Below are 26,247 nucleotides of genomic sequence, written 5' to 3'. Positions count from 1 at the left end.
GGAGGAGACTCCGTGAGGAGGCACAAAGGATTGTTCCAGCTGAGGGTTCCGGGCCCCAGGCTGGAAAGTGCGGTGGCCTGAATCTGCGATGACAGGGTAGCAGGGGGCGAGTCCCGGGCAGTTCTCCCGGAGGAGCGGCGAGTGTGGGCTGTAGGGCAGGAGGCCGCCGGAACCGGGCGAGGGGCTCAGGACCCGTCCGGGAACGCCCGGCCCGCGCTCGCGGCCAGGAGGCCCCCCGCCCCCGCCCCCGCCCCCGCCCCCGCCGACCGGCCCGGGGCCCCAGGCCTCGGCTCTTCCGGCAGGAGGCTCCGCGAGGCGGGGCCGGGCCTGCGGGGCCGGGGGCCGGGGGCCGGGGCCGGGGGGCGCACAGGGCCTGTGGGGCGGCGGGGTCCGGGACTCACGCATCAACGTGCTGAAGGCCACGACGCCGAGCAGCCCCTGCAGGAAGATGCCGAAACTGTGCATGAGCGCGCCGCTCTCGCAGCGGCCCGCCCCGGACGCGACGGTGGAGGCCGGCCCGCCCGGCAGCCCGCGGCTCGCGTTCCCGGCGGCGCCCTGCATGGCGGGCCCGGCGGAGGGGCGCGGGGCGCCGCGGCCACCCGCCCGCCCGGCCTCGCTGCCTGCGGGGGCCGCGCCGCCGAGCTCGAGGCCGGGAGTCGGAGCCGGGAGCCGGTGCCTCCGCCCCGCGGCCCACTCGCCGCCGCGCGTAACCCGACGTCCGAGACCGCGGCGCCTGATTGGCTCGGCCGGGCGCGGGGGCGGGGCTCGGCCGCTCCCGCTCGCCCCGCCCCTGGGCGGGGCTCCGGGCGGGGGCGGGGGCGGGGGCGGGGGCGGGGCCGTGCGACCCGGCCACAGGTAGAGCGGAGCAGGTGGGCGCCGGGACCCTGAGCTCCGGGCCGGGACGCCTAAATGCTTTTCCTTTCTAAGATGAAGACTTCATGTCCTGCAGGATTTATTAAAAATACGCCTGGGGTCCACCCTCAGATTCCGACTCAGTAGTTCTGAGGCAAGCAGGGCAGGATAATCCGCATTTTCAGCAAGCAGCCTAGATTATTCTGCAGGAGGCGGTGAGGAAAACAAGACTCTGCACACAGGCATATTCCTTCTAATCCAGACGTTTGGCGTCCTTCTACTTTCCTTGTTGGAACGAATATTGTATCCAAAAGCTCATTTTAGATTCGTCAATCAGGCCCGAGTCGATTTTTCTTCCCTAAACATTATGTAAATGATCGCTTTAATCCAGTCGCCGTCTTTTAGAAATATGCAAGGTTTATACTGAAAACGTGAACCTAGCCCCATCTCGTCCATTTTGAACGTGCTTCATAAAGTCCAATTGTTGGCAACTGCCAGTGTCTCTAACATCCCCCTCCACCATGCACTTTTACTCCCACCTGAACCCTTTGACTCCTTGGAACCAGCTCTCTACCTCTACTAGGGGTTAGTCCCTATTCTCCCATCTGCCCTCCCAGCCCCTGTGGCTCTTGTCCAGACACCTCCTATTGGTGCTCTCCAGTCCCTAGCCTTCCTGCTGCATCCACTTAATGACAGTGTATGCATGGTATTATTCCAGTAGACACTGCACTACAATTTGTGGAATAAATACGTATTTAGGGAAATTTCCCCCAAAGGACAGCCACCAAGGAATTCCAACAAAAAGGCTAAATGCCATACAAAAGCTTTATGGGTTAACAGGAATATCAGCCTGATTATCCAGAGAACAAAAATGGTATTGGCTCCTGAGAGCCAATTCTCTAGCCCTTCTCTTACAATGCACTTTGCACCTCTGTGTGTCATAAATGGCATTCTAGCTGCATATACTACTGTTCCCCTTTCCCTACTGAATGAACCGCTAACTCACTACTGGTGCTTTGAGCCTGCCTGACCTCCGTCTCCCCAGTGGGCTTCCACATCACCTGGTGTATACTGCTCCACTACAACGTTTCACACTGCTACATTAGACATCTCTCTCTCTCACAGCTGAGCATGAGCCTCTTGAGGGTGGGAACTGGTTTTTAATTCACCCATGAATCCAGCATAGTGCCTGGCACAGAGAACATGGCAACACTTTTTTAAATTAAACTGAATTTTAATTTATAAAATTTAAAACTCTCCACAAGTATTGACCATGGGAAAATACAGAAAATCAGGTTAAGAAAATAAATAGGTAAGGGAAAATTGCATTACTGTCTTTAAGTCTAAGAAGGTGTCTTATGGGGATGCTCAACAGTTACAGTTCGGGTTCAGAGGGAACCAAACGAGAGGATATGTACTTAAAGCAGAAGAGATTGTGGGCTGAGTATAAGGAGACTGTTAATTGCTTGTAGATACAGGCAGCTTAAGGAAAGTTGCACACAGAGCTGAAGAATGAAGTTTTTGCAAAGCACTGCTTTGCTCATCCAGATGTGAAGGGATCCTTAAGGCCCGTTGCTGCTGTACCAAGGCAAATGTAGGCAAACAAGAAGCATTCTTCCGAGATCAGGGCAGATTCCCCAATGCCAGGAGCAATGTCGCTGTGGGGATATTCTGCTCTTCCTACCTTTCCTAAAATGCAATTCAAAAGTACCTAAATCCAAAGGGTAAAGATCAGACAGCAGGAGAGGGGGGAGAATTCTGGAAAGTTTCATTTTTTTTGAAGTAAAAAGGAACTTTCTCCTCTCTTCAGAGATGATTCTGAGGCCCCAATGGAAAGAGTTTTGAAGAATTTACTCTGGCCAAGATGTCTTCTTTGCTGTCAAATGAAGTTAAACATAGCTTAAGACCTGTTTTAATTCTCTTACAACCACTTAAAACTGTCATAATATACCACAAGTTATTATACACTCTTATTTACAAAAAACCCCACGCAAAATATTCATCCAAAATAATTATTTTTTAATCCCTTGAAGTTATACCCATCAAACTTGATGGGAGTTATTTTAATAGGTATTCTTGTGCATATTTCTCCTTAGTTATACTTTATCCTCAATGCATAACTTTTAAAATTAAAAGAAGAACAGCAAGCAGGAAGGATACAATGCAATATGCATTTTGTTTCATTCCAAACAAGCAGCTTTAAAAAAAAAAAAAAAAAGCATAAACAAAGTGCATCAGTTCCAATAAGTTAGTATTAGAAAAAGGCCTAAGGACAGTGCTGGAACCAGCCAGAAGTCCCACCCTGGCAGGCCTCTGATTGTCTTTAGAGAATATTCAACCAAAAAAGGGAAGAAAGGAAGAAGAAATGAGCACTTAAAATCTCAAAAGAAGCATTCAAACTACAATTCCGTAGAGCCTTCTTACAAAAGGAGATAAGGAACTGTCCAGTTTTAACTTTGTCTGAACTTTGTATGGGGGTCCTTGAGTCATCTGCTGCGTGATTTGATTTACCCCAAAGGTAAATCCTCATCCTTCCAGCACTATTTGCTAACCTCCATTCTGCCAAGCGAGGAATGCAGTTAGGTTGACTAAATCATGTAGAAACCTGTCATGACTGAGTTTCCACACATCCTGAGAACAGGCACCCCCATCAGCAATAGTGGCATCATCTCACTAGGCAGTGTCATCCTTTGTCCCCCCAAATAGAGACTCTTGCTTCCTATGACTCAGGGTTCACACTTGACTGCTGGTGTTGAGGACTTGTCCACCAAGGCTGTAGATTGTTTCTCTTTTAAAACAGTCCTTTGTGATAGGCCATAGCACCAGGACAGACCGAAATAGTATGGTAAGTCAGAAAAGATATAAGGGGAAGAAGTTTTAGGCCTATTTCTCCATTCCCCCTCTCCTGGTTTTGCTGGTTCTTGTGAAAAATCTAAGAGTTCTGAAACACCAGAAGCAAGAAAATCTGTGCATTTACTGCCCACCACCTTCTCCACCTTCACCCTGAAGGCTGCCCTCAGAAACGAGGCTATTACCTATGTGGTCTGGAACAAGTACAGAGGAAACCCCAAGTAAGAAGGCTTAGAACCAGATCTGTGGACTGGGCTTTGAGTTTAGAACTCTTCTGCAAAAACTCCAAATCCACAGGTGGCTTACTTGGATAGATTCAAATTTCCAAAGTTCATACATTCTCACACAAGGAGTGAGAACCATCATAATTCACAAACAGAACATTATAAAGTGAATCAAGTCATGGAAGAATTACAGTTGCATGAAAGGGACTGATTTCTTTTTGGCTTTGCAGGAGACTTTGCTCTACAGAGTTTCTGTGTGAGACAGCACCACAACCATGACCATGACATATGGTTATTTATAGTGGACCCAGGACCAGAGACATTCAAATTTTAAAAGGGGGTCCCCTTGTTCCCACCAAGATTTATACTTGTTAGTGACGTCTTTTCCTTTATCTTCCTTAGGCCAAATGATAACACAGAACATTTTTGAGTTTACACACACACACAAACACACACACACACAAATCATCCCTAGTATAGAGGACCATTGCTCAAACCCAATACCTGTTTCCACTGTTGATACTGAGCTCCTAACATCTTTCTCAGAGCTTCTGAGGTCAATCAAACCAGTGAATGGGGTCTTCAATATAAGTCTTTGGTCATAGGTGCCAAGTAAATGTGTCTGTGAGCTTTCCCAAAATTCCCATCTAGATAATGCTTACCTACTGTTAACAATTTCCTGATATTCTGTCCCCCAGAAATACTTTTTGGCTTGCGAGAGGGGGAATGGTTCTGAGTCCTGCCTATTGAAGGCCTCCTAAAGCTTTTAATCTGTATTCAGGTACTGCATTAGTGACAGGATTAATAAAAGAGAGTGAGAAAAAATATATTCAAGTCCTCAGGAAGCTTTGGTCCAAGGCCCTCTCTCTCACAGTGAAAATAATTTTATTTCCAGGATAAGAGGCATCTAAAGGCCAAGCTCTGAACTGGTTTTCCATGTCTGCCTCTATCATAATTCAATAAATATTTGCCAAGAAGTCCATCTCTTCCAGAGGCTGCTAAGTATCCTTCCCTGACCTCATGTACCCACAACACAGATGCTGGGAGCCACCTACACTGCTAAAGAGAGGCAGATAGATAAAGTCCCAGTAACACATCCCCTACATAGACACCTCAACTCTCCTTCCACTGAGGAAGACAAGGGCAGTTTACAAGGAAAATAGCATGGTTTCCAGAAGCCCCCAAAATACAGTCAAAATGTAACAGCAAATCTTCATGTACAATTAAAAGGTTTCCCTAACGTACTAACATAGGCTATTAGTGGTCGGTCAACTTCAAGGTCCAGGAGGCTGATACAGTTCATTCACCTGCTTCCAAGTTTGTCAATTCAGAATCAAAAAATGGATCATGGGAAACTTTCTGACCTCGGGCAGCTGTGGGACCAGCTGAAGGTGAAATTCAGATAAATGCAGCCCCTTACAATGTACCTCTCATAAACTAAAGAGGGTATCAACCTTTAAAAAACAAAGTTCATGTAACCATGTGTAATATACATTTTACCCCAACATGGTGAGTTACTATCAGGTTTAAAATCTGTTTTAGAATCAGAGGAATCAGACTGTCACTGTTGTCCAGTCAGGGCCCAGTGGCTTTATGAGGGAAATGGAGTCTAAATTTTATACTTAAAAAAAAAAAAAAAAAAAAAAAGGCTGCCTTGTGCCAAATTCTCAAACAATTACCTTCTCTTATTTAATACTGGGAGTGAGGGTAGGGGTATATAATTTTTTAAAGTTGCCTGAAAAACTGTATCTTACCATGAAAATGCAAGAAATATTAAGGGAACCCAACTTAGAGTCAGCTACTCTCTAGGAGAAAGCTAAGCTTGAACAATCACCATATAGACAGAGAAGCCAGCTGAGCCCTGACTATATCCAGAGTCAAGACTACTCAGGGCTGTGAGTTTCACCTTTCCAGGCGCCCCCTTTACCTATGATTTTGGAGAAGGTAAAAGAGAGACAATATAAGGTATTCAATTGGTCAATTTCCTCTCATAGGAAGTAAATCTCATTTCCTTAAATAAAACGTTAATTAAGTCTAGATGTTTTTTTTCCCCTTGATCTTCTTGAAGGAACTCTCTTTGCCTTAGTGCCTTAACTGCTGAGTTCTCAGGAACTTTAATTATGTAAAAGATACGCCCCCTGCCCAAGTCCATGTACATAACACTAATTGTTCCCAAGCATAGGCATAGGCATAGAATTATTTACATTTTAAAAAACTGGATCTCTGAGTAAATTCAAACATATTAACTTTAACTTAAATGAAGCTTCTTTCCAGGTCTATCTGGTGGTAACCTGGGCAAAGAACTGAGGCTTTCTCATATGTGGTTTGGTTGGAGGGCTTGAGTTGTAAATGATCTAACGAAGAGAAGGTGCAGACTACAGAATGTCTGCCAATGTCCATAAACTGTTGGAGTGGAGGAGAGGAAGAAAAGTGAAAAAATCAACAATCAGTTTAAATTTGTAATAATATTACCTTATATTTCTATAGCTGTTTAGAATTCACCAGGTTTGTAGTTTTAAAACATTTTCAAATCTTGAAGATGAGTGATTAGGTTAAAATTTGCAGGTAACTAGGATGATTAAAAAAAAAAAAAAAACACTCAGCAATGCAAACCATTTAAAGGAAGCAATCTATATGCATGTCTTTCCTCTTTCCTCCTGGCTGGAACAGCACAGCAGATGCTATTTATTTCCTATAGTACCTAGCCGTGCAATCCTAAGTGAAAATTCACCTGTAGTTTCATGTCAACTTGAGCTGGGCCAAAAGAAACACCTATAAGAAAACCAAGTTGTTGCACTGTTGAGCGGGAATCCTCAGCCTGCAGATTACTTTCAATTTAAAGATTTAACCAAGAAGATGAGTAAATGTGACTAGGCAAAGAGATTTCCAGAATCCTTAACCACCTCTCAATCTTTATGCAGCCTCTGAGGACACAATGTTACAGAAACTCCATGCTCTGCATCACCCCCAGAAACGTTCTATTGTGCTTCTACCTTCTCTGCCTGGAGACATCGAGAAAGAAAGTTAAATCGGTTTTCCTATGGGTCCAAGGAACACCTACTGAGTCTTACCCAAAGTGAGGACTCTAGAAATGAAACAGACAAATGTAGAGGAAAGTAAACATAAAATAAGAGCCACTGAAGTCCCTCTGAGGACTGATGGGGAGAAAGCAACTAAACAAAAAAAACCCCACAATCTTTTGAGAGACCACCTAAAACAGGGAGCCCAAACTGGGTCCAGATGGGAAACAATAACAGCAGGGTTTTCATGTCAGGCCAGGAACTGGTATAAGTGCTTACATGGTATTTTTAAGAAAGCAAACAGTGTTTTCTTCCCTCCAGCTTCTGTCATAGTTTTAGTGTTCATGTAGCTTAAAAATGGCATCATACAAAAAAATCTTATACATGGCTGTAAGCTCAATCATCAACAGAGGTAGTAAACAAAGGAACTCCTAAGAATAGATTTTAAAATGGATCAAAGTGTGACTGTACATTCAAAACCCTAGAGCCACGTAATCATCCCCAAAATGAACTGTTTTAATTTAAAAAAGCTTAAAAACACAATGACAATGAAGCACTGATATGCCTTAGGCACAGTCCCAAATCAGTGCTGACTTAAAGCTATGTCCTCTCTTTCCAAGAAAGAGAAAGTAGAGAACAAAGTTCAATCTACAATGGGAAGGAACAGAACAGAAAGGAAACAACCATAAGGGTGCTTTCCAGCAGCCTAGATTATTCTTCGTTTTCAGGCCACACCACTAGAAATGCTTATTCTTCTTACAGGAGTCTTTTCTTCACAACCTTTATTTTTTTTTTAACTGCAATCTGCTGACCAAGAGATGCCCACATTTCCACTGGCAGAAGAGCCACTTCTGTGTAGTTTTTGCTTCCTCAGTGTGGGTCCTCCTTCCCTGAAAGTGCAAAGAGAGCAAGCCGACCTCTGTTGGGCCCAGAGCCCCAGGGCTGTTTCAGCTCCACTGGTAGAGCGGGGAGAAGGATTTGCTGCATTTGTGCTTCAAAGACACAGCTCACTTTGGTTGTCCTTCTCAGTTGGCAAACTGCTCATAGAAAGCAAACTTGATTCTCTCTATGTGGTGGCAGAGTTTGATGGCAGGGCCCAATTTTAAGTCCATGCACTCTTGAACAGTGGGAAGGGTAAGGAGCAACAGGGCCTGCCCGTCAATTTCCTGTTAAAGCATAAAATACACATTATCTATGATGTGCCCATGGATGGCTGGTCAATCAAGAGACCCCTGTTCCCTTTGGCTTGTGTCAAAATCAGAGTCCCTGTGCTTTCCCTGACTTACTTTTCCCCTTTACACAAGTATCACATAGATTCTTCTAAGTGCCCCATGCAGTCCTCCACATTAATGAATCTTTAGGTTAATGATAAACTTTTACTGAGGATTAAAAATCCATTCTACAGTTTCTGCTATGCAAAAATGCAGTAAACGAACCAGCTTTGTAATTGGCAATCAAATGTGCCAAAAGAAACATCTCTTAGAGAATGCTTTCTAAATCTGAAAGATAATATTAACTATAAACTTCACAATTTCCTACTCTGTAACATTCATAAAAGCCTAATGAGCTCTTCAAAGATGTTCAGCTTGGAATCCCCCAATCATCAAAAAAATTTTATTTTAATATTTGTTTAAGGTCACAGACTGTTTCAGAAAACTTGCCTTAAAACTGATCACCAATCAGTTTAGAACCTAACACATTACAGATGTTAATTACTTTTAAAAGCAAGCAAATCATTATTTTGGAAAAGAAGAGCACAATTAAGCATGGCATGTTTAATTTTAAGCCATTTAAATATCTGGGGGATGAAAACAAAGTCTTAAAGAAAATGGCAACACAATGATCATCTGCTTCAATTGTGAGGGAAGTCGGGAATCACAATCTTTTACAATCCTTTTATTTCGATTCCTAAAATGTTCTAGAACTACATTTCTTTTCTTTTGGATAGAAATATTTTTCTTCAGACTTGTAAATAAATTGCTATTACATCCACAGTCCTTTGCTAAAGAGACAAATTACTAAAAATCAAAGGTCTCTATAATTACCTGGTCTAGAAATATTCTCGCTAAAGGCGCACAGTCAGTGGATCTGATGAACCGGACAACATCTGCCACACTCCACTTCAAGGGGTTACTGTCCAGGTGAAGCCTCTCAGCAACTTCAATTCTTATTTCCTTCATTGCCCACAACAAAGCAAACCAAATGGTGTCAGAGCTAGTTTATTCTTAAAAAGTCTCTCTATATAAATTCATAATCCTTTGAGGCAGGCTTTAAGTGGCTTTAGGGCATGATTTCTCCCAACAGAGATGGCCAAGGTCCATAAACGCTAGGTACTCAGGAAATGATTGGCTTTTATAATAAGAAATATCAATGGGGGAAGAATGTATCTCAAACTTTCAGCACAAATAATGTGGACAATTTAACAGAGGAAAATGGTTTTTAACCTCCCCATTTGTTCCCTGGTCTATTTTGACTCACTCTCTGGTAAGGTGCTCCAATGAACAGGATGCTACTTTGGAAGGAAGAATGCTTAATTAAATCATCAGGAGAAATAATTTACTGCTTCAGTTATGGCAATACATGTAAAATGCAACCCAGTTTTAAAACAGTGACTTAACTGCCACTCTTGTAATGTGTATGTTCTATAATACGCATATATGTATATAATATGTATGTATTAAATATAAATACATTAAAAAATAGAACAAAATAGTTGATCTCCAAATAATCCTTGCAACTGAATTTGGAATTCTTTAAAAAGAGACCTGAGAAATTCAACTGAAGCCTGTACTGAAATGAATGGGGAGATTTGGGTGGCTCAGTTGGCTGAGCGTCTGCCTTCACTTCAGGTTACAATCCCAGGGTCCTGAGATCTAGCCCCGCATCAGGCTCCCTCTTCAGAGGGGACTCTGCTTCTCCCTCTATCCCCCACCCAGCTCATGCTCTCTCACTCATCCTCTCTCACATAAATAAAATCTTAAAAAAAAAAAAAAAATGGAATGCTGACATCATTAACAATCAGATTTTAGAAAACTCTAGAGACAGAAATAAAAGGCATCATATTTTTTAAATGGGTACCTTTGGTGAAGGAGGTTTATTCTCATCATCAGAAAATGAGAAAGTGCGAAGCTCTCTTTTTCTCCGTTGTCTGTCTGGAGGCAGTGATGCAGAGATCTCACTTTGGGTAGGTGAGGAAGAGCATGACTTCTTCTCTGACATTTCTGACTCTTCCTGTAGCTCGTCCTGTTGCTCAGATGTACTGCCCTCACTGAGGGAATCGTCATCTCCTTCATCTGGGTCCTCCTCATCTTCACCTCCACTTCCCTAGAGCAAACAGAGAAAAGTCTCACTGATATTTCTAACAAACCAGCTCTGTGCCACAAAACCACCTTCATTGGGCAGGGATCTGTGTCTGTAGTGTATGGCAGTGATCTCTCAGCTTCTAGACAGGATGGGTCCATCACAAATCTCGTACCTGGGGCGAGCCTGCTGGGGTGTTATCAACAGATGCAGAGGAGCGTTTCTTCTTATGGACAAAAACATTTTTCCGCCTCTTCCTCCTCTTACTGGCTTTTTTCAGGGCACATGCTAAGTTGCTATGCCCACCAGGTGGCCTCCCAATTCTTTTATTTTTCTTCTTTCCGTAATAGTGTGCTAAATGGGAATGACAAAGAACAATGAAGTAGCTTCATGGTTTCTGTACACCTCACACAAGAGATCCTACTAGCACAGGAGAAAACAGGTACACTGTGTTTGATTAAGGTTTAAATTATATAACCATGAAACAATCTTAACTGTCCAGCTCTCAAATGTGCAGTATACTTAGTACTGACAAATGCATAAACTTGAATAACCTTCCCTCTATTGAGATATAGAACGTCTCCCTTCCCCGTCAGTCCCCCTCACCAGAGGCAACCACAACTGGATTCTAATTTCCATCAATATAGGTCAGTTTTGCCTCATCTTTGCAACATTCAGTAGATACTCTTTGGACAAGGTTTCTTTCATTCAGCATAATGTTTTTGAGTTTCCCCTCTGCTGTGTGTATCAATACGTCATTCTCTTTTACTGATGAATAGCATTTCCTTGTATAGAATATACTATTTTAACTACTCTCCTGTTGACAGGCACCTGGGCCATTTCCAGGTTTTGGCTGTTACTATCTGTCAATGAACATTTTTGCCCAAGGCTTTTAGTGGGCATATTTTCATTTTCCTTGGATAAACACTTAGTGATGGAATTGCTGGGTCATATGGTAGATGGAGGATTAACTTTTAAAGAAACTTCCAAACAGTTTTCTAAAAGGGTTACATAGTTTTGATGCTCCTCCCAACGGTAATGTATAAGAGAGCTAGCTGCCAATTTGTGGGACTGTCCATCTTTTTCATTTTAGCTAATTTAGTGAATGTCTAGTAATTTCTCATTATAGTTTAGATTTGCATTTCCCTGATGACTAACGATACTGAACATATTTTCATGTGCTTATCGGACATGTATGTATCTTTTTTATGCAGCATCTACTCTTTGTTTATTTTAAAAATGGTTTTCTCTTTCTCCTTCTTTAATTATTTATTGAGATATAATTCACAAAATAAAATTCATCATTTTAAAGTGTACATATCCAGTGATTTTTTTTTAGGATATTCAGTATGTTTGCAACAATCACCATTATCTATCAGAACATTTTTTTTTCCTTTTTAATTTTTTAAAAATTGAGGTAAAAAAAAATCACATAATATACAATTAACCATTTTCAAATGTACAATTCAGTGATTTTTAGCATATTCACAATGTTGTATAACTACCAGCTTTCTCTAGCTTCCAAATTTCTCTTATTACTGAGCTGTGGGAGTGTTTACTATATCCCGGAGAGAAATTCTGGGACGCCTGGGTGGCTCAGCGGTTGGGAGTCTGCCTTTGGCCTAGGGCGTGATCCGGGGGTTCCAGGATTGAGTCCCACATTGGACTCCCTGAGAGAAGCCTGTTTCTCCCTCTGCTTATGTCTCTGTCTCTCTCTCTGTGTCTCTCGTGAGTAAATAAAGTCTTTATTTAAAAAAAAAAAAAGATTTTATTTATTCAGGGGAGGGGAGGGAACTTTCTGAGAAGTTTTTAATTTTGTTTTTTTTTCCTCTTTATGTTAGTGTATTCTGTGACCTCCTAGAGATCTTGAGGATATCCTTCTTGTTTTCGAGGAGCTTTAAAGTTTTAGCTTTTACCTTAGGCCTCTGATGCACCTTGAATTAATTTTCATATATAGTGGGGTAGGAGCCAAGGAGTTTTTTGATTTAGAAATCTAATTATACCAGTAACATTTATTGAAAGAACTTCCTTTTCCTGTTAAGTTTTTTATCTTTGCTAAAAATCACTTAACCATATAAACTTTGGTCTATTTCTGGCCCCTCTGTTCTGTCCCATCACTCTGTGTGACTATTTCAATCACCCCACTACTGATTACGCTATCTTTATTGTAAAACTCAAAGTCAGAGAGTAAGTTCTCCAACTTTATTCTTCTTTCTCAGGATTGTTTTGGCTATTCTAGATCCTGTGCATTTTCATATAAATTTGAGAATATAAACACAATTCCAAAAAGGAACCATATACATTCTAGCCTCTAAATATATATACTAGTTATATATTAAGATGAAAATGAAATATAACTTTTTGGCAAAAAAAATGAATTCTACAGGATATAAATCCATTTGATATCACTCAAATTACTGAGAAAAATTGTAAACACACTCTCCTAAAGTCTAGGCTTATATCATTGTGAAAAATAAATGTAGTCAAAAAGCTAATAAAATCTGCATATCCTCCACAGGCTCAAAAGTGATATACACGTATTTAGAGTATATTTCACTTAGCTACTAATACTTGCAATTTGCTAAACTAAGTACTGAATCTGACACTATAATAAGCTAACACCAATCCCTGCCTTAAGGAGTTTACAACCCAACAAATATAAATAGAAACTACAAGGTTGTTAGACTCCTATATGATTTTGCGATTCAAACACTGATTAGCAAGCTGATCATGCTAAATGACCTCAGATCAGTAGCATCAACAGTGTCTAGGAATTTGTTGGAAAAGCAGATGCATTTAGACCCCAGATACCCACAGACCTGATGAATCAGAACTTTCATTTTAACAAGATCCTCAGCTGATCTGCATGCATGATAAAGTTTAAGAGGCACAGGATTAGAGATCCCTAAAAGAAATCTTCAAATTTAACAAGGTAAAATCTTCCTCTGTATTAATTCTCCCAAATGACATCAGGGCTTGTAAAATTTAAGGAAGTAGGATCAGAATTTTGTCTGTGGGCAACAATGCCTGGACAAGGATTCCGAATTGGAAATTTCATCTTGTATGACTGTGTGTGTGTGTGTGTGTGCGCACACGCACGCGCACTCACATGGGAGAAGATAAGCAATGAGGGAACAGGTGTTGCTGTGACAGTCTGTGAGGCCCACAACTACCCTCTCTCCTACTGTTGATGCCTCCCAACCACCAAGGCTTCTTTGCTGCTCCTTCCAGACACAAAGCAAGCTTCTGCTCCTGCCTGTACTCTTGCTGCCCCCTGCCCAGAACACTCTCACCTTGGTTCTCTCTGGCTGGCTCTCTTGCTTCCTTCAGGAGCAGGCAGGAAGACTTCCCTAACTACCTCTGAACTACCCCACCTCCTAGCCTTCCTTACTCCCCACTCCCCTACTTTGCTTATCTTGCTTTGTATTTATCCATAGTACCTGTCCCTATGTGTTCACTTATGTATTAACTGTTTCCACATTAAAATGTAAACTCCATGAGTACAGGAATTTATTTTTCTTTACTGTAGCATCTCAATGATAGAACAGTGGTGGCACACAGTGGACACATAATAAATACTTGCAGCCTGTATGAAAGAATCACATATCCTTATCATATGCAACAGGTAATTTGTATACATTCTATATGTGCAAATTATTAGCACATGAGTCTGTGGGCCAAATATGGTATGGCCCTCAAGCTAAAATGGCTTTTAATCTTTAAAAGTGTTCTTTAAAGAAAGTGAAAATAAAAGACAGAAAATAAAACAGAGTAGAATATGCAGCAAAGATCCTATGTCTAACAGCCTAAAATATTCATTATCTGGTCCTTACAGAAACAGTCTGTATACCTCTGTTATAGGTGAGTATCTGCAAAATAAAAACTTTCCAAGATATAAAGTATGGTCAGCTGTCATAGTTAACAAATTTGAAAAAGCTGACTCACTATATTTGGTCTTTGTAAGCACAGAGCAGTTCTCAGAACATTTGTCCAGAACCATCCGTGGGCCGAAGAGATTCGGACAGCACTCCAGCTTGATGCAGGTTTGCCGGCAGAACTCAGTCACCCGATCTGCTGTCTTCACTACCTCAACAGTAGCCCGGTAACTCTTTCCTTTGTATCTGCCGTGGAAGACGCCAGAGACCAAGTTTACTGGGCTAGTGATTACCCAGAGAAAATCAAGTGCATTCACAGACCTGAAAAATATCTTTGCTTCTCAGATCAGTCTATGTCGTTTATAGTTTAAGAATTCTAAAAATAATGAGTTTATGCATATTGTACTTAAATTTATCTCTTAAGCTATGACAGATAAACGTTGAGTTTTTTATATTAGCAAGTAAGCCTCTTGCTTTCTGGTTTCTCAGTTTAAGGTTTTCAAATAGGAACTCCTACACTAACTACTGAAAGAAAAGTGACTTGCACTAAGGCTTTCCTTTATCCATGGGCAGTGATCCTCAGAGTATGGTCATGGGTCATGTTAACCTGTCAATGGTCATGCTGACAGGGTCAGAATATAAGAGTAAATGTTTATAAACTTACACAGTAATTTGCAAAGGTAATTTTATGGATCTTAAAATCTAAAAACAAAAAAAATATTCTTGCATTTTATGTCTTATAAGTTTCAAATTTCTTGTAACTCATTTTTACCATATTTTATAATAGTATTGGCTCAAGACAGGATGGAAACTTACAAAAGAAAATTAATCTAGTCCTTCACCACAATAGCTGAAGAAGAACAGGCCGAGGGGATATAATATTCTAACATGATGTGTGGCAGAATGGGCTCTGTGGCCTGTTAAACACAGGGAAGAATAAAGGGCAGAGGAGGCTACTCACTTGGCTTTTAGGACCTCCCCACATCCATGCCATACGGAGTCTTTGTCCAGCTGCAACTCTCGAAGGACACGACTGGGTTTATAGGCTGCATTGATAAGTAAAGTGAGGACCTGCATCCCATTTTTAAAGCAAAAATAGGAATTGGGAATGAGAAGAGCAGACCATCAGAATTTGTTATCTTGCAGAATGTCATTTAGGAGATTAATTCTAGTCATATTCATTAACAAATACTAACAAAATAATAATATTCAAGATATGACCACTGACCGAAGTTGCAAATAAGACAATAATCAGACCCTCTTAGACATTCAAAACATTATGGTCAGGAAGAAATGACTTAAAAATTACTCTGGTGTATAAGCTTCTGAATCCATTGCCAGTCATGGTAGACGCAGAAGCTCGGCCTCCCCAGACCCTGCCTTGCCACCCTATGGAGTGAAAGCCCCAACAGTCCTTGTATCTGGTATGCCCAGTGCATGGCAGCCTGGCTGAGCAGCTGGGCAAGTCCAGCTGACCTGTAGCTTTATCATGGCCCCTGTGAGTGCCACACAGCCTCTGACTCCTAGACTACGCTCCCATTCATCCTAGCACCGCGTTCAGGAAACCTCTGACAAAAGCCCTTTCTACACTGGCAGAGGTGAACATGCTATATGAAGTACTACTTAGGTGAATGTTTCCTAAGGAGCACACATAATGACGTGTGTGGTTCTCAGAACAATATATGAGAAAAGTGACTGATTTCTGATAAAACTTAGCATTATCAAACATATGACATGTAGATCCTTGTATGAATGAGTCTATGAGACTGCTGTGAAATTTCCAAGTTCTTTTGCCCTAGGCAACAACCTTACCTCTCTGAGGACCAGAACACAGTTCCCAGGTCCTACACACTGAGGCAGCTCAGCGATTCTTCCTTTGTTAAGATATGGCCCTGAGAAGCAACGGTGGTTGAAGTATATCTTTGGACAGCAATATTTTCCATTAATCATAACTGGGAAATGAAGAGAAACAAATATTCAGAACAGTCATTTTCCATTCTGTATTTCCAAAGTGGATTACCAGGGCAGGGGGTGGGGGTATGTGTGGCAAGCATATCCACCATTATATAAAGTTATAAATTACATATTTGAAGCTTAATACACTGCCTGAGAGTGCCCGTGAAATACCTTAGACTTATAACAATTCTATTACAGAGATCATCACTCAAATCAAACAACAGCCTGAATTACATGTAGATTGACTTCGGGGTTAATGTGATGCTGTTTCAGAGTTCCACACTTATATCAATAAAGGAAGTTAAGGATTGACTTTAAGAACTCATGAGGATGGGGTACCTTGGGTGGCTCAGTTGGTTGAGCATGCAGCTCATGATTTTGGCTCATGATCTGGGGGTTGCTCTGCACTCTGCACAGAGTATGCTTGAGATTCCCTCTGCCCCTCCCCCAGGTAGCACATGCACGTACACACTCTCTCAAATAAATAAAATCTAAAACAACTATTAAAAAATGAATTAAAAAAAAACCCATGATGATTTATTTTTTAGAAAGACAGAGTTTGGGGATCCCTGGGTGGCGCAGCGGTTTAGCGCCTGCCTTTGGACCAGGGCGCGATCCTGGAGACCCGGGATCAAATCCCACGTCGGGCTCCCGGTGCATGGAGCCTGCTTCTCCCTCTGCCTATGTCTCTGCCTCTCTCTCTCTCTCTGTCTCTCAGTCTTTCATGAATAAATAAATAAATAAAATCTTAAAAAAAAAAAAAAAGAAAGACAGAGTTTGCACGTATACACGAGTCAGGGCAGGGCAGAGGAAGAGGGAAAGAGAATCTTAAGCAGCTTCCCCACTCAATGTGGAGCCCCACATGGGGCTTGATCTCAAAACCCTGATATCATGACCTGAGCTGAAATCAAGAGTCGATGTTTAATTGACTGAGTGCCCAGGCATCCCATGAGAACCCAAGATGATTCTTGATGGTCAATTATTCAATAATCTATTCTGGAATGTTTCTAGGCAGTGAGGGTAAATATTTTCCAGAACTACAGTTTATCCCCTTAGAAACCACCAAACTAACATGCTGATAGTGCTCTATGAAGTAGGCACCCTCCTGTGTCTGGGATTCCTCAGAAGGCTGAAAGTATGCTATGAATACATCTCTAAGTTAAGTACCATGGGGTAAAAGTGGGCACAGAGACCCCTCTCTTCAACTATTTTTCTGTGTGAAAGCTATACTTCAATGTAATGGTTTTTTATTCCTTCATTATAGTTAGCAATTCCACTCATAAATATATGAAATTCAAAGACACTAAAGCATCTTCCTTTCCATATAAAGCAGAGAGAAATCCTACTGATGGACACTGTTTTAGGAAAAGAAATGTGTGCACTGCCCACTGCTGATAGGATTCTGAAGCACAGAATGTTCAGTCTGGAACTAAGAATACAGTCTCAGCACAGAGGGAGGACAGCATGTCTGTGACCACTTCTCCATTTGAACTCTGCCACCCAGATCCCCCTCTTCAGGATTAAGGTCCAGTATGCTCCCTCCTACTGGCAGAATTGGCAGTTTAAGGCTCTCAACTGTAAGTTATCCTGGAGTTAGCCTCAGCCTACCCTCTCACTAAAAGAGAGACACCTTGCCCATGATCCCACCCTTTGTGAGTAGGCAGGGAGCAACAGCCTACTTCCAATAACTGACCAAAGAGGGAGTACACACTGTACCTCCATTAGGGATGATTCTGAGTAGCCACACCAGCTAAAAGACTCTCTTGTGGACCAGAAGAAATTTCTGTCACAAAGAGCACTGCAACTCAACTTCTCGCTCTGCCCAATCCTGCTTCCTTTACTGCCACCCCCGCCCCCTGCAGCTGTTCCCAAAAAGCACTTCCCAGTGAAATTCCTGTATGCAAGTGCACTCTCAGACTCTTTCCAAGGTAACCAGAACTATGACAAAACAAAAATCACAAAGAACATGGCTGAGGTCACTTGGAAAATATTAGTGTCTTAATTCTATAGTTTTAGTCGATATTAGAATAGCCAATAATACATCAAAATTAGAGTTGCCTTATTTTTTAAATTTACCTTACCTTTTGATACCAAATCAAAACCACAATGAGATTATCACCTCACACCTGTTAGAATGGCTATTATAAAAAAGAGGGATCCCTGGGTGGCGCAGCGGTTTGGCGCCTGCCTTTGGCCCAGGGCGCGATCCTGGAGACCCAGGATCGAATCCCACATCGGGCTCCCGGTGCATGGAGCCTGCTTCTCCCTCTGCCTGTGTCTCTGCCTCTCTCTCTCTCTCTCTCTGTGACTATCATAAATAAATTAAAAAAATATATATATAAAAAAGACAAGCAATAACAAGTGTTGATGAAGAGGTGGAGAAAAGAGAACACTGGTACACCATTAGAATGTAAACTAGTGCAGCCACTATGGAAAACAGTATGGAGGTTCCTCAAAAAGTTAAAAATAGAACTATCTTGTTATCTAGTAATTCCACTTCAGGTGGAATTTATCTGAAGGAAATAAAAATACTAACCTGAAAAGGTATCTGCACCTACCCCCTGCCATGTTCATTGCAGCAGTACTCATAATAGTCAAGACATAGAAGCAACCTAAGTGTCCATGGATAGGTGAATAGATAAAGGATGGAATATTACTCAGCCATTTAAAAAAATAAATAAATACTGTTATTTGTGACACCACTGAATGGACCCTGAGTTCATTTACTAAGTGAAACAAATCAGAGAGAGAAAGACAAATATCATAGGATCTCACTTATACGTGAGATTTAAAAAACAACAAAAAGACTCCAATTCACAGATACAGAAAACAGGCTGGTAGTTGCCAGAGGCAGGGGTAGAGTAGTGGGCAAAATGGGTAAAGGTAGTCAAAAGGTATAAACCTCCAGCTACAAAATAAGTCCTGGGGATGTAATGTGCAGCATGCTGAGTGTAGTAATACTACTAATATATTGTGCTTCTGAACACTGCTAGTAGAGCATAAAAGTTCTCATCACAAGAAAACAAATTTATAACTATGTGGTAGTAGATGTTAACCAGATTTACTATAGTGATCATTTTGCAACATATATAAATATCAAATCACTATGGTATACACCTGAAACTAATATAATGTTATATGTCAATTATATCTCAATTTAAAAAAACAAGAAATTTTTAAAAAGGTATTTACTAATAATGCTATTCTGCTGGGTACTCAAAAGATACCATTATGGTCAAGTGAGAGTTATCCTAGCAATGTAAGGATGATTCAACACTGGAAAAAAAATCTATCGCTGAAATTCACCACATTAATAAGCTTAGATAGAAAAATCATATGATCATCCAATGCTAAGGAAAATTATTTTGTCAGGGTGAACATATGTTTATGAACAAGGTTCCTAGAAAACAAGAAATAGAAAGGAACTTCTTAGCAGTTATATGCCAGTCATTTATTGAATAGAGAGAGTTTAAATACCTTCCTTTTGATATCGTGAATAGAACAATGGTGCCACTATCATCATGCCTGTTAAATACAGGGAAAAGTTCTAGAGAGCTATTAGGACAGAAGTAAACAAGTATAGCAAATTGGTTATTACACGGCAGCTCTGGTGGCTCAGCAGTTTAGCGCCACCTTCGGCCCAGGGCGTGATCCTGGAGACCCGGGATCAAGTCCCGCATCGGGCTCCCTGCATGGAGCCTGCTTCTCTCTCTGCCTGTGTCTCTGCCTCTGTGTGTGTGTGTCTCTCATGAATAAATAAATAATAATCTTTTAAAAAATTGGTTATTATAATAAAGGTAATTACTGTTTTGAAAAGGCCGTGATCCTCCACCTGTAAGTGATATCATGAAAAGGCAGTGATTGGAAAAGACAAGAATTTGAATTTTGAACTTGAGTTACATTTTTGACCCATCTACTCATAAAGCTATGTGGGCTCTCCGAGCTTTGATTTCTTTTCTTTTCTAGGCGTTTACTAAATGACATATAAATGCATCATCTGAGCTAGAATACACATAGCCAACATGCTAAGTATACAACCCGCAAAAATAGAGCGAAGAGCAGTTCCAGGGAGACTTCCTGACAAAAGGCTTTGGCCTCCAGCTATGATTCTTGCTTCATTTATCAGGCAGTGCCTCTGTGACAATCTGTTTTTCCAGTGGTTTATTTTTTTAATTGTGAAATATATACACACAATGTGTATACATCACATAAAATATTCAAAGAACAATAAACATCCACCTCTCAACCACCCAGCTTAGGAAAGTGCACGCATAGAAAGTCCCTGGCTCTTCATCTAAACTCAGGGATGAGAATATTGATCTCCAGAGCCCTTAGCACCCAACAAGTGATCAGTAGAGAATAAATGGACAGAAATATTATCCTAGAGATACTTATTAAACTACATACAACTTAGACATTTATAAGTCTTTTTTTCTTAATTTTTATTTATTTATGATCGTCACACAGAGAGAGAGAGAGAGAGAGGCAGAGACATAGGCAGAGGGAGAAGCAGGCTCCATGCACCGGGAGCCCGACGTGGGATTCGATCCCGGGTCTCCAGGATCACGCCCTGGGCCAAAGGCAGGCGCCAAACCGCTGCGCCACCCAGGGATCCCAACAATTATAAGTCTTTAAAGTCAAATTAAGAAACAATCCTGTGAAGCCACATCCTATAAATCAAATGTATTGTTTAAGATATAGTCCATTACAAGAAACTAAAGGTTCTCTTTTCTATAAAGAGAACTGTATATACTTATTTATACCTGAGTCTGTGGAGTTCAGCTCCTGATTCTTCAGGCCCTCATGGACAGTCCTGGAGGATGGTATTCTGGGTCAAGATAACACAACAAAATAGTGAGATAATCCTCAAGGTCAGTAAAATGTGAAGGTTAGTTTCCTTCAAATCTAAGAAGAAAGCAAATGTGGCAGATTGCAAACTGTGTAACAGAAGGTGCTTCGCTGATCATACTTTTTTTTAAACAATTGTTTTTAAAACTATGTACATGGTTTAATGAGCCAACAGACAGTCTGTAGACAGCGCTGTAATACTTCATATTCAAATCAACTTACTTTCATTCATGTGAGCAACAAATTATAGAATTCCTTCTGGGACTCTCAAACCATAAGTAAGGTTTTCATCTTTTTCAATAGTCCAAGAACAAAAATATCTCTTATAAGGGTCTGTTTTCTTCTTCTATTGGTTTCAAAATTAAAGACATATCATGTTTTAAAAATCAGAGAATTATTCTCTATGCAGCAATAAATGCAATAGGATAATTTTTAGAACACTAAAATAGGCTTTTTTTTAGAACACTTTCTGACTAAAACTTTGAATCCATTTTGACAATAAAGTCAAGGAGAAATCCAAGACCACATTTTTGGCATTGCTATCTCACTTTTCTACCTGGGACTGAATTTTGTGGCCTCTCTTTCTACTTCTGCTGTCAGTTTTATTACACAACCTGAGAAGCAGCCATAACTTACACAGAATTTGCTATAGACTGAATTGTGTCACCTTAAAATTCATTCATTGAACTCTACCATGACTACATCTGGAGACAGAGCTCTTATGAGGTAAATAAAGGTATGGCTCTGATCTAGGAGTGTTGGCTCTCCCTTCCAGCTGGTCCCACCACGTGAGGATGCAGAAGCTGACAGTCTGCAGGAAGAGAGCCCGGCCAGAAACCAAATTGGGCTGGTACTTTGATCTCAGACTTCCCAGCCTGTAGAACTGGAAGAAAATAAATTTCTGTTGTTTGAGCCACCCAGTCAGTGGTATTTTGTTACGGCAGCTTGTGCAAACTAGTACAGAATTGAAAACCCAGTGTTTAGAAACACACATGTACATGTATTTATAAGGCACCACTAATTAACTGCTTCTCAAAAGCTATGTATGAAGGTATGCTACAAAGGGTTTCCGAATGGAACACAAAGGCACCCCTTTGAGTGCACCTTTTCTTTTAGAGCTGCTGTCTTTCACCTCAAGTTTTTTTCACTATAAAAAATCATATAATCTAATTTAAAGTTTTGCTCTTCCTTAATAAATAATAGCGCAGAAATTCTATTTCCTCTCTTATTCAAATGTTTTCAGGCTCTCAAAGCCAAAGAAAACTCAATTAGGGGAACATCTTAAGAAGGCATTTTATACTTTCTATATAACGCCATTTCAGAAAATACATATGCTATAAGGAAAAGTATGTAACCTATCAAAAGCTGAATTAAAGAATTATGCTTCCACCTGAGAAGATAACATATGAGATATACTCTCTGAAATACTAATTTTTTTTCCCTAGATATTCTAACTTTCAAATGTCAACTGTTCAAACATACTAGTATATTACTTACTGTTTTTCTGGTTGAACCACTGCAATTTTCCTCTGTTTGTGTACTGAAAGAAGAAAATAAAACTACAAATGTTAAGAAAAATAAAAGAAAAGCTATATAGGTACTAAGATAATATTAGCATATTTAAAACCTAGGCATGTATATATTTAACTAGTAAGTATTAGGAATTAAGTGCTGATATGTCTGAATATCTAGACTGAGGGACATTTTCCGGGTAGGAGGAGTCTTTACACAATGATCAAAAATAATTTCAAGGCTCTTATCTCTGTCAATTCCTATGAATATTTTCTAAGCAGGAAAAGATATTCAAAAGAAAAACTGATTCTGGCAAGGATGCTAGGACCATTCAATGGGGCAGGTACAGCCTTTTCAACAAATAGTACTGGGGAAAACAGACTACTCACATTAAATTAAGTTGGACTCTTACCTTATACCACATACAAAAATTAACTCCAAATAGATCAAAGGCCTAAATATAGAGGTGCCTGGGTGGCTCAGTAGGTTAAGCGTCTAACTCTTACTTTTGGCTCAGGTCATGATCTCAGGGTCATGAGATAAAGCCCTATGTTGAGCTTTGTGCTAGGTGAGAAGCTTGCTTAAGATTCTTTCTATCCCTCACCTTTGCCCCTCCCCTACTCTTTCTAAGGAAAAAAAAAAAAGAGTTTTAAAAAAGAAGATCTAAAGGGGTACCTGGGTGGCCCAGTCAGTTAAGTGTTTGCCTTCAGCTCAGGTCATGATCCCAGAGTCCTGGGACTGAGACCCATAGTAGGCTCCCTGCTCAGTGGGGAGCCTACTTCTCCCTCTCCCTCTGCTCCTCCCCCTTGCCTCTCTCCCTCATGCTCTCTTCTCATTCTTGCTCTTTCAAATAAATAAAATCTTTAAAAAGAAAGAGACCTAAACATAAAGGTTAAAACTATAAAACTCGGGATCCCTGGGTGGCGCAGCGGTTTGGCGCCTGCCTTTGGCCCAGGGCTGATCCTGGAGACCCAGGATCGAATCCCATGTCAGGCTCCCGGTGCATGGAGCCTGCTTCTCCCTCTGCCTGTGTCTCTGCCTCTCTCTCTCTCTCTCTCTCTCTCTGTGTGACTATCATAAATAAATAAAAAAAAAATAAAATAAAATAAATAAATAAAAAAAAATAAAACTATAAAACTCTTAGAAGACAATATAAGGAAAAATCTTCATGACATCAGATTTAACAACCATTTCTTAGTTAGGACACCAAAAGCAAAGGCAACAAAAGAAAAAATAAATTGGACTACATCAAGATTTAAAACTTCTCTGGGGATCCCTGGGTGGCACAGCGGTTTAGCGCCTGCCTTTGGCCTGGGGCACGATCCTGGAGACCCGGGATCGAATCCCACGTCAGGCTCCCGGTGCATGGAGCCTGCTTCTCCCTCTGCCTGTGTCTCTGCCTCTCTCTCTCTCTCTCTCTCTGTGTGACTATCATAAATAAATAAAAATTAAAAAAAAAAAATAAATAAATAAAATAAAACTTCTCTGCATCAAAGGACACTATCAAGAAAGAGAAAAGGCAACCCAAAGAATGGGAGGAAATATTTGGAAATCATATATCTGATAAGGAAGGGATTAATATCTAGAATATATAACAAAATCCTTCAATTCAACAATAAAATTAAAAAGTACCCAATTAAAGAAATGTGCAAAACACTTGAATAAACATTTCTCTAAAGAAAATATACCAACATCCACTAGGCATATGAAAAGGTGCTCAACATAGCTAATGATTAGGAAAATGCAAATCAGGATCATAGTAAGAGACCACCCTATGCCCACCAGTATGGTTATTATAAAAAAGAAACAAACAAAAAACCTCCCAACAAACAACAAACCCAAAAAAACAAACAAACCAACAAAAAAACAAGTGTTGGGGAGAATGTAAAGAAAATGGAATCCTCATACACTGCTGGTGGGAATGTAAGATGGTGCAACTACTGTGGAAAATGGTTTAACAGTTCCTCAATGTATTCAACATAGAGTTATACTCGAGGAATGAAAACATAAGTCCACATAAAAACCTGCAGACAATGTTCACAGCAGCATTATTCATAACGGAATAATATATAAGCATTAAGGAACGGAAACAACCCAAATGTTCATCAACTGATATGCGGATAAGGAAAATATGGCCTATCACTACAATGTGATAGCACTAAAAATATACAGGAACAAAGTACTGATATACACCAGCACATGGATGAACTGTGAAAACATTACAGTCACAAAAGACCACATATTGCATGATTCCATAGGAGATGTCAAGAACAGGCAAATCTACATAGTAGGAAAAAAGTAGAGAAGTAGTTGTCTGGGGCTGGAGAAGGTGAAGAGGCGACTGCCAAGGGGTACAGGGTTTCTTTTTGAGACAATGCAAATGTTTTCAAATGCAGTTTGGTGATATTTGCACAACTCCTAGAACATACTAAAAACAACTGAATTATAAGATCAAATTTTATGTTATATGATATTTCAGTAAAGCTGTTTTAAAAAGGGAGAGTAGAGTGGGATGACACTTCTAAGGTTAGGTTACAACAACCCTCTGGCTTCCACCTTCTTCAACCTCTCCTAATCTCTTCCTGGCTGACTCTGATGGAAGCCAACTGCCATGTTGGGGGCTCCCTATAAAGAGGCCCACATGGCAAGAAACTGAGGGAAGCCTCCCACCAACAGCCAGCAAGAAACTGAGGCCCCCCGACCAAAAGCCACAAGGGAATGAATCTTGTAAACCATCATGAGTACACATGGTGGCAGATCTCCCGTCTCGGGCCTTAAGATGGCTAAGTCTGGCTGACACCTTGCCTGCAGGCTCCTGAGGGCTCAGATCTAGAGCACCCAGATTCCTGACCCACAGAAATTATTAATATAAGCCACACTTGAGGCAGTAAGTGATTTGCTATGTAGGAACAATCAGAACACCACTTTGTTTTTCTCTGAAATGTCCAGATTCATCCTAATTGGTAGTAACCACTCAACAGATTATTTAAGGATCAGCCCCTTGGCCCAGAAACAGACAGCTACCTCGTGCTCGGCGAGGGGCACTGAGGGGATGGCCATTGGTTTCACACCAGCCCAAAGGAAATATATCCATGGATTCCACACTCACAATACATTCAGGTATGGGCTTCTTTGAACCTGTTTAGATTTAAAAAAAGTTTTAGACAGTTAAACAGCCTTCTTCACAGACTCCTTCTGAGACAGTATTCTATAATGCAGACACAAAATCTCTTGAGCAAGTTCCTTTCACATGTAAGTCATATTTTTTCATATATGGCAAACATCAAGGAAATAAAAGTAAACTATTCCCTATGCATACCTGTACATAAACGAAAATGGGGGCACCTGGGTGGCTCAGTCAGGTAAGCATTTGACTCTTGGTTTTAGCTCAGGTCATGATCTCAGAGTTGTGGGGTCAGGCTCCAGGCTCAGCGGGGAATCTGCTTAAGAGATTGTCTCTCTACCTCCCCCCTTCCCTCTACCCTTCTTCCTTCATCATGCTCTTTCTCTCTCAAATAAATAAATAAAATCTAAAAAAAAAAAAAAAGGAAAATGGGTAGTAGGTATACAGGGTGATCCCTAGTTACAGAACTGCAAATAAACAACTGGAACTTCCAGTAGTATTATTTAGATGGCTGACAAATATAGTCAATTTCATGAACTAACTAGAAAACAAAAGGCAACAGTGACAGTTCTTCTCAATGAGATATTAGTTCTGGTATTTGGGAACAAGCCAGAAGGTAGACCAGTGAATTTAACTCAGGATGTGATGTTGCTCAGCAGGGATTGTGTAAAATATGGTCCTTGACA

General features: G+C 40.8%; 2 protein-coding genes and 1 long non-coding RNA gene across 18 annotated transcripts in view; 1 reads left to right on the top strand and 2 right to left on the bottom strand.

The window, feature by feature from the left end:
- The window catches only part of STIMATE (STIM activating enhancer), a 50,485-nt gene extending 49,909 nt beyond the window's left edge, over nt 1-576 (bottom strand). The window contains exon 1 of the mRNA XM_072785931.1: nt 402-576. Within this exon, the coding sequence (XP_072642032.1) occupies nt 402-561 (160 nt within the window). The 5' untranslated portion in view covers nt 562-576. The remainder of the gene's footprint in view (nt 1-401) is intronic.
- Nucleotides 577-2,065: 1,489 nt separating this feature from the next.
- Nucleotides 2,066-26,247, bottom strand: part of SFMBT1 (Scm like with four mbt domains 1) — a 126,482-nt gene continuing 102,300 nt past the window's right edge. For 11 of the 16 annotated variants that reach the window (XM_072785906.1, XM_072785904.1, XM_072785905.1 and 8 more), the window contains 10 exons: nt 25,462-25,575; nt 22,423-22,465; nt 20,841-20,911; nt 15,934-16,073; nt 15,083-15,192; nt 14,192-14,367; nt 10,422-10,600; nt 10,025-10,270; nt 8,992-9,120; nt 7,442-8,112 (listed from right to left, as the gene is read on the bottom strand). In XM_072785906.1, coding sequence (XP_072642007.1) covers nt 7,972-8,112; nt 8,992-9,120; nt 10,025-10,270; nt 10,422-10,600; nt 14,192-14,367; nt 15,083-15,192; nt 15,934-16,073; nt 20,841-20,911; nt 22,423-22,465; nt 25,462-25,575 — 1,349 coding nt within the window. In that variant the 3' untranslated portion in view covers nt 7,442-7,971. Of the gene's footprint in view, nt 2,729-6,398; nt 6,496-7,441; nt 8,113-8,991; nt 9,121-10,024; nt 10,271-10,421; nt 10,601-14,191; nt 14,368-15,082; nt 15,193-15,933; nt 16,074-20,840; nt 20,912-22,422; nt 22,466-25,461; nt 25,576-26,247 lie in introns of those variants that run through there. The other 5 variants (XM_072785913.1, XM_072785912.1, XR_012011943.1 and 2 more) reach the window with 4 other exon arrangements.
- The window catches only part of LOC140610179 (uncharacterized), a 36,661-nt gene continuing 27,913 nt past the window's right edge, over nt 17,500-26,247 (top strand). The window contains exon 1 of the long non-coding RNA XR_012011946.1: nt 17,500-17,654. This is a non-coding gene — a long non-coding RNA (uncharacterized lncRNA). The remainder of the gene's footprint in view (nt 17,655-26,247) is intronic.

Source organism: Canis lupus, chromosome 19 (assembly GCF_048164855.1).
Source record: "Canis lupus baileyi chromosome 19, mCanLup2.hap1, whole genome shotgun sequence".
In the NCBI taxonomy this organism is placed as follows: domain Eukaryota; kingdom Metazoa; phylum Chordata; class Mammalia; order Carnivora; family Canidae; genus Canis; species Canis lupus.
Note: the sequence above shows the minus strand (reverse complement) of the source record. Positions and strands in the feature narration are given on the sequence as shown.